Genomic DNA, 17,816 nt, shown 5'->3' with positions numbered 1-17,816 from the left:
GGCAGGTAGCCTGCACTGCAGAACGTGAACCCAATGTGCAGCCCAGCTGCCTCCAAACAACTTTGATCATGCGCCCACAACAGCAAAATCTTGAGCATGTACACCCAATATATTTTTATGTATATATGTATGCATGTATTTCATTTTATTTTGGGGACCGCACCTACGGCATATGGAAATTCCCAGGCCAGGGGCTGAATCAGAGCTGTAGCTGCCAACCTATGCCACAGTAAGGTCAGATCCCATCTGTGTCTCTGACATACACCCACAGCTCACCACAAGGCCCGATCCTTAGCCCACTGAGCAAGACCAGAGATCAAACCTGCATCCTCATGGATACCAGTCAGGTTCATTACCGCTGAGCCACAAAGGGAACAATTTGTATTTTATTTATAACATCCCATTATATGTATTTATGATATATGATGCAATATACTCCAAAAAAATCAAGATCAGAAATAAAAATGTGGATAAAATTTACTCCAAAATCAAGATCACCTTTCATGGTAAAAATGAAATTTTTATGTCGTAAAGGCTATTTTTCACTGAAATAATTATTATCAATAAGATATTTCAGGAGAGCGATGGGACTGTTGAATCTGAATAATTCAGCGTTTAGGATTGCAAAAAGCTTGCACCATGAATAGAAACGTCAGCTTCAAGGCTCTTTTGTTGTTTGCTTATGTTGGCATTTTTCATTTCATTTGTGTGTGTGTGTGTGTGTGTGTGTGTGTGTTTCCAACCATGGTTTCTTTGCAGGGATATTTTCAAGCTGCTTTTGCATTTCGTGAGGATGGGTTCAGTGAGAGTTGGATTTGGTAACCAGAGCTGTTGCAGGCTGGGCTACACACAAGCTGGAGCCATCACTACAGTGTGACAACAGACAGGAACCCCCTACCTATGGATGCCCCACATAGAGCCACAGGCTCCTCTGGAGGTCACCAGTGTCACTGACATCTTAAATATCATTAAAGATGATATTTTTATCATCTTAATTTCTCTTCTTGTTTTTTTAAAAATCTAGTAATAAGCAGAAGCTCTTTCCTTACCCCCATAGCCATCCCGTACGTCCTGCTTACGAGACCACTGCCAAAGTATCTGAACCAAGATTAGTCTAGGTAGGGGAACTGCTACTAGAATATTCCAGCAAAGAGCTGAACTTGGGCTCAATAGGGACATCGTCCCTTTAAGCTGAAGAGGCCATTTGACATCATGGTAATAATCAAGCCACTGCTAAAGAGTGAGGCAGGTGGTAAGCTTAACCCCTTAACTCCATGGTTAGCCCGCTGGTTCTCACATTATCTGGTGAATCCGAATCAACCGCCAGCCTGGTTAACCACAGCTTTTCAGCCCTACCCCCAGGGTTGCTGACTCAACAGGTCTGGGGTGAAATCCAAGGACTTGCATTGCCAACAGGTCCCTGAGGCTGATGCTGCTGACCTGAGGACCACACTTTGAGAGGCTTGGGCCATGGACATTGAGGAGATGGGCAGAAGAAGAAGAAGAAATTCCCATGAATTACGTGAAGAAGGACCAGCCAGAGCAGAGGAAGAAAACCTCTGCTCATAGGAGAGCAGACAGGATGTTGGATCATAGGAGGTAAGACAGGATGTTGCTGGAAAGGAGGGAGCCAGCAACACTCCCAAAAGGTACCTAGAGAACAGGTAGGTCTGACAGGTGTGCCCTGGATTTGGAAACAAGAAAGTTTCTAGGCTCATAGGGGTCTCTTAGAGAATCAGACTATGGGAGGGTAAGAAGGGGATGGGAGGTGAGGGAGTAGAAAGTGATAGGAGTTTCTTTTCTTTTCTTTTGCTTTGTTTTGTAAGATGAAGAAGACGAGACAAAGTCCACATGGCAAGGAGAAAGCCACAGGAGAGCTGAGAATAAAAGTCAGAACTCATGGAGTTCCTGCTGTGGCTCAGAGGTTAAGAGCCTGACTAGTATCCATGAGGATGCAGATTTGATCCCTGGCCTTGCTTAATGGGTCAATGTTCCAGTGTTGCCCAGCTTAGGCTGCAGATGCAGCTTGGATCTGGCATTGCTGTGGCTGTGGCATAGGCTGGCAGCTACAGCTCCAATTCGACCCCTGGCCTGGGAACTTCCATGTGCCAAGGGTGTAGCCCTAAAAAGACAAAATAAATTTTTTTTAATTAAAAAAGAAGAGAAGGAGTTCCCATCATGGCGCAGTGGTTAACGAATCCGACTAGGAACCATGAGGTTGCGGGTTCGGTCCCTGCCCTTGCTCAGTGGGTTAACAATCCGGCGTTGCCGTGAGCTGTGGTGTAGGTTGCAGACGCGGCTCGGATCCCGCGTTGCTGTGGCTCTGGCATAGGCTGGTGGCTACAGCTCCGATTCGACTCCTAGCCTGGGAACCTCCATATGCCACAGGGGCGGCCCAAGAAATAGCAAAAAAAAAAAAAAAAGACAAATAATAAATAAATAAATAAATAAATAAATAAATAAAATAAAAAAGAAGAGAAAAGAAAGAAAGGAGGTATTGACCTGGATCAGCCTTCTCCCAGTACAGTCTGTGGACCAGCAGCAGCCCACTTGTGAATTTATATGAAACACAAATAAACTGCTCCCCAGATCTGCAGAACAAGGATCTTGGGGTGCTGCCCAGGACTCTGCATTAGCAATCCCTCCAGGTGATTCTGGTGCTACTTAAGATTGAGAGATGCTGGCACTGGAACAGTCTACCCAGTGGTCTCATCTTTGTGTCAAGGCTTCCCTGAAGGGTTTAAAACAAACAAGCAAGCAAACAAAACCCCTCTGATTTTCAAGCTTTAAATTTCACCAAGTTTCTTGGTCAGAATCAATACCAATAGCCACCAGCCTGCAGGATGCCTGCCTCTGCAATAAACCACATTCCTGCCACGTTGGTCTTCTTTGGGGCCACACACATGCTGCGTTCAGTCCTGTTCAGGGTTCTAATCTGGTTCTTCCCTCTTTTAGGGGTACGTGCCTCCAGGAGGGACAAGTTATGTCTCCCACCCAGGTCTTTGTGTTCACATGCCCCATCCCCACCACTGGGCCCATCCCTGAGCCCCAATCACAGAGCTCCCCTCCCCACCCGGTCACCCTCTAACCCGTCCCTTCATTTGCTACCACAGGGACTTTGCACTTCCTGTTTCTCTCTGTTTGGAAGCATCTCACCCTAGACTGTCATTGCTTTCTGAACAGATGTTTATCTGCTCCCTAGGCCCTTCCTTGAGCATCCGTCTGAAAAAGCTGTCTATTCGCCTCCCATCCTCCATGCCTCCCCCTGCATATCAAGTCCTAGGGCTTCGTAGCAAATTATTACAGACTTGGTGGGTGGCTTAAAGCAACAGAAATGTATTGTCTCATAGGTCTGGAGGGCTATACACTTGGGATCAGGTGTCATCAGAGCTCTCCTTTCTGAAGGATTTAGGGAAAGCTTCCGGTGCTCCCAGGGGATTCCTGGCTTCTGGCTGCATCTTTCCAGTCTCTGCCTCCCTCTTCATTTGACCTCCTTGGTTGTCTCCTTGTGTTCTCTCCTCCTGCTTTCAAGACACCGTCACTGGATTTGGAGCCCCACCCTAAATCCAGGAAGATTTCATCTTGAGATGCTTAATAAGCTCCATCTGTAAAGATCCTATTTCCGAATGAAGTCGCATTCTGAGGTTCCTGATGGTCATGGATTTTTGAGAGCTTACTCTTCCACCCACCTCACCCTGTTCTATCGATCATTTAGGTAATTTCTATTACTAAACATTACCTGCTTATTTCTTACCATCTAGAACAAGATCCCTATATGGGCAAGGAATGTGCTGTACCTACGTGGACATCCCCAGCTTCCACAGCAGTGCCTACCACCCAACAAGTTCGTAATACGTCTCCATTGACTAAATGATGAATGGATAGATGGATGGATGAATGAAATCTCAACCTCTTCTTGCTCCAACTTTAGCCAGACCCTGAGATAGTCATTTCTCCCTGTGTCCTCAACATCTCTGCTCTGTGGTTCTCCTGGCAACTGCATGCATTTCAACTGGACACTGTCCCTGGCCATCGTGTTCCTCCTCCTCTGGGGCTATCTTGAGCCTTCACCATCTCCACTAGCCCCCATGTTTTCCTTACCCCACTGGCCTTTCTAGTGCCCTGGGAAAGGTGAGGTCATGACCATGATCTGCTGATTGCCACACTCCCATCAGCCTGGTCCAGCCTCACCTGTGTTCTGGGTCCCTCCCCATCCTGCTTCCTCAAAGATTTCTCTCTAGCACGAGTCGGATCTGAGCCACATCTGTGAGATCAACGCTGTGAGCTTTTGACAACGCTGGATCCTTAAGCCACTGAACAAGGCCAGGGATCAAACTAACATCCTCACAGGCACTAGGTCGGGCTCTTAAACCCCTGAGCCACAGGGGAGCTCCAATGCCTCCTTTTCTAGGGCAGAGAAAGCTCAGAGAGCTTAAGGGGTGTGCCAAGGGCAACTGCTTAGAACAGAATCAGGCCAGTGCTCTCCTGATCCCAACCCCACCCCCAAAACATCCCACTTATGGCCAGACTGTGATTGTCAGAGTTGATTAAAATTTTGGGAGTTTCCACCATGGCACAGTGGAAATGAATCTGACTAGGAGCTATGAGGTTGTAGGTTCCATCCCTGGCCTCACTCTGTGGGTTAAGGATCCAGCATTGCCATGAGCTGTGGTGTAGGTCGCAGACGCAGCTTGGGTCCAGCATTGCTGTGGTTCTGGCGTAGGCCGGTGGCTACAGCTCTGATTAGACCCCTAGCCTGGGAACTTCCATGTGCTGCAGGCATGGCCCTAAAAAGACAAAAAATAATTTTTTTTTTAAATTTTGTACTTGGAAAACAGACAAACAGCCTCACCCACTGTCATCCCTTTCAATGAATATTTCCAGTTATTCAATGTGTGTGTGTGTGTGTGTGTGTACCTTGGGGCACATACCCACCTTCCCATTCTGCTCCTCAGATTAGATCAGGTGTCTAAGGGGAGGTGAGAAGCTGGGCAGTCCTGTAATTCAACAGAACCAGAATGACAAGATAAATGTAAAAAAGGGAGGAGGGAATTGCTTTAGAAAACTATGGTTTACAGCATTCACAGTAACTTGTTCTGAGTTGTATTTTTCTCTTTTTCAAAGACTTCGTCTAACCCATTACCTACAAAATCTGGATTATGATTTTCAAGAGGCTTTTCAATCTTTGAATGAAAGGAGCTAAGTTAAAACGTTGTCTGCTTCTGATTTTTTTTTTAATGGCCACATTATGGTTATAGGTGAAACTGTTGTGGGGAGGAAAGAATTAGGAAAGTGGAAATAACATATACATACACACTACTATATAAAATAGATGATTCACAAGAACCTAGTGCAGAGCACAGGAAAATCTACTCAAGAGTTTGTAATAACCTATACAGGGGAAAATGGATATATATTTTTTTGCATTTTAAAATTATTTTTTATTAAAGTATAGTTGATTTACAATGTTCTGTCAATTTCTGCTGTATAGCAAAGTGACCCAGTCATACATATATATACATTCTTTTTCTCATATTATCTTCTATCATATTCTATCACAAGTGATTGGATATAGTTCTCTGTGCTGTATAGCAGGACCTCATTGCTTATCCATTTTAAATGCAATAATTTGCATCTACCAACCCCAAACTTCCAGTCCATCCCACTCCCTCCCTGCTTCCGCTTGGCAACCACAAGTCTGTTCTCCGTGTCTATGAGTCTGTTTCTGTTCTGTAGATAGGTTCATCTGTGCTGTACTTTAGATTCCACATATAAGTGATATCATATGGTATTTGTCTCTCTGATTTAACTTCATAAGAGAATCTCTAGTTGCATCCATGTTGCTGCAAATGGCATTATTTCATTCTTCTTATGGCTGAGTAGTATTCCATTGTGTATGTATATACCACATCTTCTTAATCCATTCACCTGTCAATGGACATATAGGTTGTTTCCACATCTCGACTATTGTGCATAGTGTTGCTGTGAATATAGGAGGGCATGTATCTTTTTGAAATATAGTTTTTTTCCAAATATATACCCAGGAGTGGGATTGCTGGATTATACGGTAGTTCTATATTTAGTTTACTGAGGAAACTCCATACTGTTTTCCATAGTGGTTGTAGCAATTTACATTCTTACCAACAGTGTAGGAGGGTTCCCTTTTCTCCACACCCTCTCCAGCATTTGTTATTTGTAAGAATGCATATACTTATGTGTATGACTGATTCACTTTGCTGTACATCTGAAACTAATACAACATTGTAAATCAGCTCTACTCCAATAAGATTAAATTTTTTTAAAGCATGCTTTGATTATGGGGTTTGGGGCTTTAAAAATTCAAAATTCCTGCATGGGTCATTAGGGATTCACAGTGGCTGACCAACTTCCTTTTCCTCTCATGTCTGCCACCCTCTACCAAGACCACATATGGGTCATACCTGAACTAACTTGGACTTTTTCTGTCTTTTTTCCTCATTATGTTTCCTTCCACTGGCATTGCTCTTCATAGCAACTGTCATGAACTCAATGGCTGTGGTCTGAAGAGGAGTCCACAGATGTCCTAGGTTCCTGCTTCTCTTTAAAAACATGAGACCTATCATTCTTTGGTGGAAGAATGGATAAACAAAAGTGGTCTATCTCTACCATGGAATAGCATCCAGCCATAGGAAGGAGTGAAGCACTGATGCAGGCTACCACCTGGGCGAACCTTGAAAACCTGATGCTGAGTGGAAGAAGCCAGACATCAACGAACACTTGCATTCCATGTATATGGAATGAACTGAATAGATAAATCATAGAGTCAGAAAGGAGACTTATGCCGGCCAAGGGGCTGGGGAGATGGGCTGGGGGTGGGGGTGGGTCAACTGGGGAGTAATTGCTTAATAGGAATGGAGTTTGATTTGGGGTGATGAAGTTGTTCTGGAACTAGATAGAGGTGGTGGTCGCCCAACATTGCTGCTAAGTGCCACTGAATTGTTCACTGTGAGATGGCTGATTTTTTTTTTTTTTTTTTTTTTTTTTTTTTTTTTTGCTTTTTAGGGCCACACCTGTAGCATATGGAGATTCCCAGGCTAGGGGTCCAGTTGGAGCTACCACTGCCAGCCTATGCCACAGCCATAGCAACGCCGGATCCCTAACCCACTGAGCGAGGCCAGGGATCATGGTTCCTAGTCGGATTGTTTCCACTGCGCCAGGACTGGGAACTCCAAGATAGTTGATTTTATGTGATGTAAATTTCCCCTCAAAGAAACAAAATAACCTCAATGAAATAACATTAGACCCAGCAACTCTGGGACCTCCTTCCCACTGGGTAAAAACTGCCAGGACTCAGAAGTCATTGACCCTTGCAGGTACACTGCTTATCTTCCTGTTTGCCTCAGTTCATGCTTCTCCTCCTCTTCAGTGACCTCTGATTCAGTCCTGATGCCTGGGTTGAGCATCATGACCAAGAAGGCAGAGAGTGTATTTTATCCACAGCAGTTAGCAGGGTGCATTCAGCAGTAGGGATGTGCAGTGGTTTTGTTACTCAACTTCCTGAACCTGGTCTGTCTCTTTCAGTGCCATTACCTGCCACTCCCTTACAGGTACCGTCTCACCTGCTGGACCAACCACAAGTGTCTGCTCAGACCATGGTGCTCGGTCCAGGTTTTCCCCAAACGGCTCCCCGAAAACCCTATTCAAGACTGCAGTAGCATTGTTTCCATGAAGCATCTCCTGATCCACCCTCTCTCCAAGCACTCAGATCATTTTTCTCACTCTGCTCACTTTCAGTGTTGATTCCCCCCACCCCTTGATTCTGGAAGGAGAATATAGAGCCATTTTCCAGTTTGCAGACTCATTGTTGCCAACAACTTAACCACTGGGGTCCTGGTCAGCCAGTCAATATAGAAACTTTTTTTTTTTAAAGGCGTTCCTGTTGTGGTTCAGGGGGTTAAGAACTCGATATAGCCTCCGTGAGGGTGCAGGTTCAATCCCTGGTCTCACTTAGTGGGTTAAGAATCGGGCGTTGCCACAACTTCAATGTAGGGCAAAGATGCAGCTCGGATTTGGTGTTGCTGTGGCTGTGGGAACCCCTAGCCTTTGTATGCCGCAGATGCAGCCGTGAAAAGAAATTTAAAAAAACAAATGTTTTCCCAATCCTCCCCACAACCCCCAGGTTTTCTTTTTAAATTTTCAATGAGCTTTGTGAGATGTGATGTTTGCACTATCAGAAAGAAGAATGCAGAATTAGGCCACCATCCTGCTGTATCGTAACAACTTTAGAAGCCCATTTCATACTTCACACACACCAAGACACTCGATATTTCAGACAAGTACTGTATATTTAGCTTTTACAAGGAATATCAGACACATAGAGAAAATAAACAGAAGAAAAAGTGTCACTTCTACCCTCTAAGGTCCACTTGTGATACTATCTTCCTCTATGCTGAGGCTATAAAGATATTTCTTGTTCTATGGCTCCATCTGCTGGCAAAACCTTAGAGAACATCTTTCCAGTAATATTTTAAGTCCTTCCTGGAAAGTTAAAGTGCATATTGTATTCCAAACTGAGGAAAGAAAGAAAGAAAGGAAGGAATAAAGAAAGAAAGAAAGGAAAGAAAGGAAGAAAGAGAAAGAAAAATAAAGAAAGGAAGGGAAAGAGAGAGAGAGAGAGAAAGAAAGAAAGAAAGAAAGAAAAGAGAAAGAAAGAAAGAAAGAAAGAAAGAGCAGGAAGGAAAGAAAGGGAGAGAGAGGGGAAGGAAGGGAGAAAGAAAGAGAGAAAGAATGAAAGAAAGAGAGAGAGAAAGAAAGAAAAAAAGAAAATCTTTGTGAAGTTATTTTCCCCCAAACTAACCCTTGCTTCAACTGTCTCTTCTTTTCTCATAACTTCTTTAAGTGGGAGATGTTAGGATCACAGATCTTACCTCGAATTTCTCAAATTCTCTGAGCATAAGAATCACTTGGCATGACTTGTGGAAGGAAAATTCCTTGCTACCATCTCAAACCTACTGAGTCAGGATTATCTGGGAATGTGTGTGTTTTCAGAAGTTCCCCCAGTGCATTTTTAACAATCAAGCATTTTTAACAGTGTTTAACTTTGGGAAACACTGAAATTTAGCCTGTTCCTTTTGTTCCCACAGATGAGACTGTAGGACTTGGGGGGTGGTTTGGGGAAACTTCAGCCGTCTCCAACTCCCTAGCCCCATCAAAGTATACACTCCTAAGTATGAGTGAAAAACAGTATGTTTGTTGTATAAACATAGCTTCAAAGGCAGTCCCTAGAGGCACTACCCTCTGTACTCCATTATAGTGAAGCTATTGAATTATTACTGTATTTAACTAGTCACAGAGTCACCATCTGTCCCATTTCCCAGCCTGACAAATAATTCCATTCCACTTTAAAATATTTACAATAGGTTTTTTTTTGGATTTATTTTTATTTATATTTTTTGTCTTTTTAGGGCTGCACCCACAGCATATTGATGTTTCCAGGCTAGGGGTCGAATCGGATTTGTGGCTGCCAGACTACACCACAGCAATGCAGGATCTGAGCCTTGTCGGTGACCTACAACACAGTTCATGGCAACGCTGGATCCTTAACCCACTGAGTGAGGCCTGGGATGGAATCTGCATCCTCATAGATACTAGCCAGTTTCGCTAACCACTGAGCCATGATGGGAATTCCTAAAATAGTTTTTTTAAAATTAATGTATAGTTGATTTACAATGTTGTGTTAGTTTCAGGTATATTGCAAAGTGATTCAGTTACATATATGTGTATGGATATATTCTTTTTCATATTCTTATCCTTCTGGTTTATCGCAGGATATTGAATAGAATTCCCTGTGCTATAAAGTAGGACCTTGTTGTTTATCCATCCTATATAAATAGTTTGCATCTACTAGTCCCAAATTCCCAATCCAATCCTCCCTGGACCCCCTCCTCCTTGCCATCAACAAGTCTGTTCTCTATGTCTGTGAGTCTGTTTGCTAGACAAGTTCATTTGTGTCATGTTTTAGATTCCATATATGTGAAACAACTGTGTTGGCTTTGCCCAATGAGGAAATGAACAATTGAGGACACCTGATCCAGTGCCTCTGTTATAAACGTAGACGCTGTGTCATCACCTTCTGCCATTTGTTAGAGTTGCAAATTAGTGGGTCCCACCTACAGAACCTGCTGAATCAGAATCTTTAGCAGTGGGAGGTTCACAGTCCCCCTTTTAACCAGCCCTTCAAGTGATTCTAATGCAGGTCAAGTTTGAGAATCACTGTCATATACGTTAACATGCATGCACTCAGCACACAATTTGTTTGTTTTAGAAAGTTAAATATGTAGGTGCACAGCCGCCTGGCATCCTGGATCTAGAAGGCAGTTTTATTTTCTTCGGGGGCAAAACTCAAATCTCATTTTCTTATTTGATAAATGAAGTACCTTATTTTACCAAACTAACCCAAGAGTAAGTCCACTTTTTTTTAACAGCAGGGAGCTCAAAACGCACCTGGTCACAATTTCATAGTTTATTGAAAGGTGTATTGAGCACACAGCCCTGCTCCACAAGCAGGGAGTAAATCAAGCCCACCGCAATCCTCAACCAAGTGTAGTCACCTTTGCTCCAGGAGGGCGGGTAAGGTGCGGGCGGGCCTAGTTTGGAAGGGGCGGGGCCCAGCTTTGCATGGGCGGGGCCTAGAGAGGAAGGGGCAGGCCCCCTGTGGCCCTCCCTCCTTCCCTACTCCACCAGAAACTGCCATCTACGCGGCAACCAATCAGTGCGCAGCGCGGGCCCACTGCCCGTCATGCCGTTACCTCGGTGTCACGTGCAAACAGTTTACCCTTTGAAGCTCATGTCCATCCGCCCAGGAAAAGAGGTCCCCGTCCACTTCCGCTGGTGCCCACACCCCGCAGTCGCCTACTAGCAGGGGCCCTCAGCAAGGTGAGAGCGAGCAGCGCGGCTCTGCAGAGTTAAGAGACTCCGGTATCCGTTTGGGCTAGTGTCGGGGTGCGAAGTCCCAATCCCCGCGCGGAGGGATCCGGTGTGAGATAACCGTTGGGGGTGCTGCGGCTACTGTTAGTGCTGCGGGGGCAACTGTTAGTGTTGCGGGGGCGTCAGTGAGGCTGCGAGGGGCATCCCTGCGGACCGGCAGTAGTACGGTTGCATCCGTGTGGCTGCAGCCTGCGGGCTTGGTGAGATTGCGGCCCGCTGCGGGGTGTCCACCACGCTGCCACTCAGCGCCTCCCGTCGGCGGCCCAGATTCTGGGGGCCTCTTGTCTACAGTGGGCATGGGTGGGGACAGAGCTGGGAGGTGGAGTGGGGGGTGGCCTGGCGGGCCCGGTGGGCTGTCCTGGGGCGTAGGAGGAGTGACTGTATCTTTGGGGGTGGGCGTTCCTGTGGACGTCGCCTAGACCCAGATGTCCTTTATAGCTGGTATGGTGGGTTTTGTCACTCATTTCTCACGTCTGGGGTGACGGTGTAGTTTGTGATCCAGCCTGGTCCCCCTGCTGAATTGGGGGTTGGGGGAACAACTGAGCACTGCAGCTGGGCGGTGGAGGGGACATGGGGTCATCCAACCTGGCCCGGGTTTGATGGTGTGGGTAGCATGATCCAGGGGCTCTCGGGCTGGGTGCTCATCAGAACCACCTGGAGCGTGCTAGACACGAGCTTCTGGCTCGGGGCGGGGAATGGGCCCCCCATGTGATTTGAATTTCCAGCGAGTTCCAGGTGTTGCCAGTCAGAGATCAAGCTATGAGAACTACTGCAGTAAAGATATTCTCTCTTGAGATGGCAGTTCAGCTCGGTAGTAGGTTTTTTGCCATATACAGACACGCAGAGTCACTGCGAGGTCGCCAAGCCTTGGGTTTAAGTGCAAAGTTCTAAGCTGTGATTAGCAGCCAGGTCTGGAGGAGCGCTGTAGTGTGTTTATGAAAGAGAGAAGGAAACGGATTAACCATGTTGTGTGTTGATTGCTGTAACACGCGTGCAGACAGCTGTGTAGATGAGGGTGGAAGAGATGACCTTTGAGCTGGTCCTTAAAGGATAAGCTGGATTCTGCCGTTTTAGAAAGGAGAGTAAGGCACTTTGGCAAAGCGTGTTCCCTGGGACGAAGTGAAGCATGCAGTTTCTTAATGGCTGATGAGTGGAAGAAAGTAATGTTTGCTGGAGTCTAAAGCAGAGGTTTCCAGATTTGATTCTGTCCATCATCAGTAAGAGATTTGGGTAATTAGGTTGGCATGCTTTAATGTGTAAATGATGTGTGTATAGCTATTGTTGTGATATACATCTGCATAAATACAGAATGCTTCATAATGACATTAAAAATTAGTTGTAATATGCCAGGGCCTCAGCAGATCACATTGTGTAACCTACTTGGGAAATTGCTGACTTGGATTGTAAAGGTGTTTACAATTAGGTGAGCTAATGTGTGTTTAGTCCTTTATAGAATGTGATAGAAAGCGAAGAGGTCTTTAAAAGTGGAGAATGTCATTAGATTTGTCTTTCTAGGGAGATTGTCATGGAACCAAAATTTTTAGAAGTTGATAAAATGCATAAAAATGTTATCCCATCTTAGAGCAGAGTGATCTGAAATGTAAATGATGTCACAGAGTTCCCGTGGTGGCACAGTGGTTAACAAATCCGACTAGTAACCATGAGATCCCGGGTTCCATCCCTGGCCTTGCTCAGTGGGTTAAGGATCTGGCGTTGCCATCAGCTGTGATGTAGATCACAGACGCGGCTCAAATCCCAATCCCGCGTTGCTGTGGCTGTGGCATGGGCCGGTGTCTACAGCTTGGATTAGACCCCTAGCCTGGGAACCTTAATATGCTGGGGGAAGTGGCCCAAAGTGGCCCTAGAAAAGGCAAAAAGACCAAAAAAAAAAAGTAAATGATGTCATAACCTGCCCCTCTGTAGAACCTTCAGTGGCCTCTGGTTGCATTGAATGTCCAATGCAAGCTCATTACACTTCAGTTACACTGGGCATCTTTCAGTTCTACAGACAAGCCAGCTTCTCAACACTTAGTCACAGGTCGTTCCCTCTTGTCTGTGAAGAGTGGTACCACCTAGCTTCCACTTCCTAATCCTCCTCTGTCTCTGTTAAAATATTAGCTTCATTTGAGGCAGACCTCTTCAGTTATGTGAATTAGCTCTTATCTTCCTTTTTGTAGGAACATTCTGCTTATTCCTTGGTTAAATATTTGTGGTTATGATTTTATCTGCCTTTTCTACCAGGGCTCATGTTTGTCGAGTGCTCGTGGTGTGTGGGGCACTTTGTGCTTCTGTGTGTTCCCATTCAGCCACACAATTGACCTGTGTGGTCTAGATGATTACAGCTGTTTTGCAAATAAAGTCATGAGGTTATGTGATTTGCTCAGTCATTTATGTTAAGGAGGAGGGTTTGGAAGTCTAGCTCTTGAGGTCTCTATCAATAAAAACCTGATGATACTGCTTTCTACTCTGTGGTTGGGATGACTGGGTGGGGAACCTTTTATATACATGGTAACATATTTGATGCCTAACACAGATGCTGGCTCACAGTAGGTACTCATTAACATTGTGGTATTGAAGAAATGGAGATGGTCATTGATCAGGTGTGGTAGAATTAGTTTAGAAATGAATGACTCAGTCAAGTTTTCTTTAGAGACAAAGTGGATGGTGATGTCACTCACAAGAATGAAATTCTGTGATGCAAATGATGGGGTAGAAAAGATTAAGCTATGCATGGAATTATAGGGAGATCTGGGAGGACATAGTAATGTATCTATAACAATTATGTAGATGTTTCCTGGTGGCTTAGTGGGTTAAGGACCTGGGGTTTTTACTGCTGTGGCAAAAGTTCAATCCCTGGCCCAGGGACTTCACATGCCATGAGTGCGGCCAACAATAACAACAACACCACCAAAAGAATTATGTGCAGGGCTTGGCATAATATTTGGCATCAGTGCTGACTTTTCATGGTAGATTCCACATCCAGATATGAAAGAAAGAGCTAGTCACCAACACCTTAAGTCTTAACAGTTTTACCCTCCTAAGTCTTTTCATAATAATTCAGTTGAAAAATGAAATATTAAAATAAGTCTTGGACTTCTATGCCACCAACTAGCACAGGATCAGGTAAGTTTGCTTAAGGTAGGAAGATTGCTTTAAACTGTATATTAAGAGGTTAGAAAAATATGTGATTATCCAGGAACTTACTTAAGAATTTTAATCAGTTTAAAGGTGACATTGTGGAAACACTCAGATATAACTGCATATTTTGAGTATTGTCTTCATGATTATTTCCTTCAAGAAAAAGAAAAATGACTGGGAGAGCCAGAGCCAGAGCAAGAGGAAGGGCTCGTGGTCAGGAGACGGCGCAGCACGTGGGCGCTGCTGCAGTGAGTGTTTACTCTTTTCTAACTGCAAAGAAAAGCAAACTGCTGTGAAGCCTTCATCAGCTTAGGCTTCCAAAATAAGTTTAAAAACTGCCCTGGGAGGGAGATAGGAACTGATCAAGGAAGATCGTGTTCTGTGTCCTGAGGATGTTGGAAGCTAGTTCTTGACCTCAGGTGGTGACCCGTCTTGAAGACATATCTTTATAAGAAAATATTTGATGTCTGTTTTAGATCAGTTTTCATCGAATGCCTTAGACTTGTTTAAGACTAGTTATTTCGTTTGACATCTGTGACCTCTTGGCATAAAAAGGCTGCTGTTCTTTATTTGCATGTAACTACAGAGTCAGCAGCCTGGTTACATGCAACCTAGACCTCAGCAGCCACCAGCAGAGGGGGAATTAGTCGGCCGTGGACGACAGAGAGGAACAGTAGGAGCAACAGCCAAGTCACAAGGTAAAGGGAAGATAAAAAGGCTTCATGTGTGCATGTGTGTGCACTTGTAGCACTAGACATGGAACAGTAACCAAAACTCTTTTAAAGAAAAAGGAGTCCAGCAGTCCTTTAAAGTGTAACAGGATCTCTCTCAGACTGCAGCCTGCTACTGAGTGCAGAGCCACAGGGCTTCTTTTCTCCTTGGAAATGAAAAAGAGCATACCAGAGCACCACACTAGCTATGACAAAGCAAATAAATCCTACACTAATTATAAATTTGCCTGTTTATGCCTTAAAAACTATTTTAGGGCGTTCTCTGGGCATCTTTAGTGATTTCATCAAAGCCTTACCAACTTCAACATTTTATAACTGATTTATAAAACGTATTTTCACATGTGTTCATCCTGTTTCTTAGATGCAAAAGCTGGGGTCAAATTTGTGACAGCCAGTAGAGTTAGAACACCATTTCTGATTCCAAAAATTGTGGTTTTTCACTGTTGTTGCAAAGATGAATTATTTGGATGCTTGGTATAAGATTCTTTTACAGATATTAAGTTTGGTTTTGGTATAAGAAAAAAACAGATCCATATACACATATGAGGAATTAATGTGGTAGCATTGGCTTTTAAACCATGGGATAGGCATGGGAAATAGGCTATTCAGTAAAATAGTGTTGAGACAAATGGAAAACTAGAAAACAAAGCTGGCTCCTTTCTTATGCCTCACATTAAATTTCCATATACTCCAAAAATATAACCAGTGGAATCCATAAAATTTGAAGAAAACATGGATGAATCTAAAATGAGCTTGATTCTCCTGTATAGCACAGGGAACTATATCCAGTCTCTTGTGATAGAATATGATAGAAGATAATATGAGAAAAAGAATATATACATATGACTGGTTCACTTTGCTGTCCAGCAGCAATTGACAGAACATTGTAAATCAACTATATTTTAATAAAAGTTTTTTTGAAAGTTGAAATGAGCTAGAAGTGGTCTGAATTGAACTGTGACAAATACTGTCATTGTCAAAAGACAACCTGGAAACTTACTGCAATGATAGAACAGCTCATTTATCTGAGACACCGAGCATTCTTATAAACCCGATGTTATTAACAAGCTGGGGGAAAGTGGACAAAGAAAAAGGCAATGCATTGAAAAATACAAAGGCCAATGAAAACATTATGCCTTATCATTGAATTTAAACTGGAATTTTTTTTTATCTGTTTGTTCCCCATTTTACTTTTTGCCATTGCTGGTAAATGTAAAACTGGGGAACTCGGGCCCCGTGTGACTGTATAATAATACTAACTTGTGGACGGTACTTTGTAATGTGCAGCAGCATGACACTTTTGTTAGCAATTACAGTTATGGTAATGTACCAGACACTGGGTAAATACATGGTTGTGTAATGGTGTTAACTACATTTAATACTCCCAAACTGTGAACACCTAACCAATAAGAGGTAAGATTTCCTGTACTTGAAGAGTAGAGTACCATTTAGCCATTTTCAAGAATGTAAAAACCTGCCTAAAATGGATACAAGTTATAAAACAGCATCCTCTTTATATTATTTAGTAAACATGTGTATGTGCATGTATATATTTTCTGTACAGAAAATTTTAAAGAAAAATGTCAGTTATTAATAGTGCTTGATTGGAAGAATCAGAAGACAAGGGGCCTTTTAATATTTTCTACATATAATTATGTATATTGCTCTTATGGTACTATAAGATGTTTTAATTTTTAAGGTGTCTGATGACAGTTCTTTTATGGGCATTGATCTCCTTAAATTTATAGGATTTTATCCAGTATTTTTCCCTAGATGACTCAGTTCTTCTTTTTAATTACCCATTTAATCCAAAAAGTGAACAGTGGGATATAATCTATTCTATTTAAATAAATATATCACAGTAAATTACAAATGATCCTAATAATGGAAACTTAAACTTGCATGAGTTTCAAACACGTAAGCCAAGTAAGAATTCTGTATCTAGCATTAATGCAGGCTAGATAGCCTCCAACTAAATACCTTTAATGTGCTAGATTTTAAAACATCTTTCTAAATTCATCTGCTCTGGCAAGAGAGTTGCAAAATCTTCAGAGACCAAAAATGACAATAAATCCAGAGGGGAAATTAAGTGTTGAAACTGATGACTCTCCAAAGAGCACCCTCAGGTCACTTGCTTTTGTTATTTTTTCCCCTAGTTTTATTGAGAAATAATTGACATACATCACTAAGTTTAAGGCATACAGCATGGTGGTTTGATTTACATATATTGTGAAATGATTGCCACATTAGGTTCAGCTCATAGCCATCTTCTGATAAAGAAACAAAAAGAAGAGGAAAAAAAAAAGAATTCTCCTTGTGATGAGAACTCTTAGGATTTACTGTTTCCAAAATATCATACAGCAGTGTTAGTATGGTATTGAATATTATATCCCTAGTATTTATTTCTTTTAAAACTGCAAGTTGTCCTTTTGGACGCTTTCTTCCCCCACCCTCTGTTCAGGTAAGTCTGATCTCTGTTTGTATGAGTTTGGTTTTGGGTTTTTTTTTGGGTTTTTTGTTTGTTTTCCCCCGATTCCATATATAAGTGAAATCATACAGTATTTGTCTTTCTTATGCCTGATTTCACTTAGCATAATGCCTTCAAGGTCCATCCGTGTTGTGAATGGTAGGATTTCCTCAGTTGTTTTTTGTTTGTTTGTTTTAAGAGCTGTGCCTGCAGCATCTGGAAGTTGCTAGGCTAGGGGTGTAGCTGCCAGCCTACACCACAGCCATAGCAATGTGGGATCTGAGCCATGTCTGTGACCTACACCACAGCTCATGGCAACGCCAGTTCCTTAACCCACTGATGGAGGCCTGGGATTGAATCTGCATCCTCTTGGATACTAGTCGGGTTCGTTTCTGCTGAGCCACAGTGGGAACCCTTCTTTTCCTATGTTTTATTCTAGGAGTTTGGTGGTTTCAAGTCTTACGTTTAAGTCTTTATTCCATTTGAAGTTAATTTTTGTAAGTGGGGTAAGATAT

General features: G+C 43.2%; 1 protein-coding gene across 2 annotated transcripts in view; it reads left to right on the top strand.

Annotated features, from left to right (window-relative positions):
* The first annotated feature begins 11,075 nt into the window (after window positions 1–11,075).
* PIWIL1 (piwi like RNA-mediated gene silencing 1) overlaps window positions 11,076–17,816 on the top strand; it is a 30,675-nt gene continuing 23,934 nt past the window's right edge. The window contains exons 1-3 of one of the 2 annotated variants that reach the window (XM_021072051.2): window positions 11,076–11,165; window positions 14,264–14,351; window positions 14,690–14,801. In XM_021072051.2, the coding sequence (XP_020927710.1) occupies window positions 14,274–14,351; window positions 14,690–14,801 (190 nt within the window). In that variant the 5' untranslated portion in view covers window positions 11,076–11,165; window positions 14,264–14,273. 2 annotated transcript variants of the gene reach the window in all.

Source organism: Sus scrofa, chromosome 14 (assembly GCF_054392235.1).
Source record: "Sus scrofa isolate SSC_HxYL_T2T_F1_AM1 chromosome 14, Sscrofa_HxYL_maternal_Yorkshire_Landrace_v2.0, whole genome shotgun sequence".
Classification (NCBI taxonomy): Eukaryota; Metazoa; Chordata; class Mammalia; order Artiodactyla; family Suidae; genus Sus; species Sus scrofa.
Note: the sequence above shows the minus strand (reverse complement) of the source record. Positions and strands in the feature narration are given on the sequence as shown.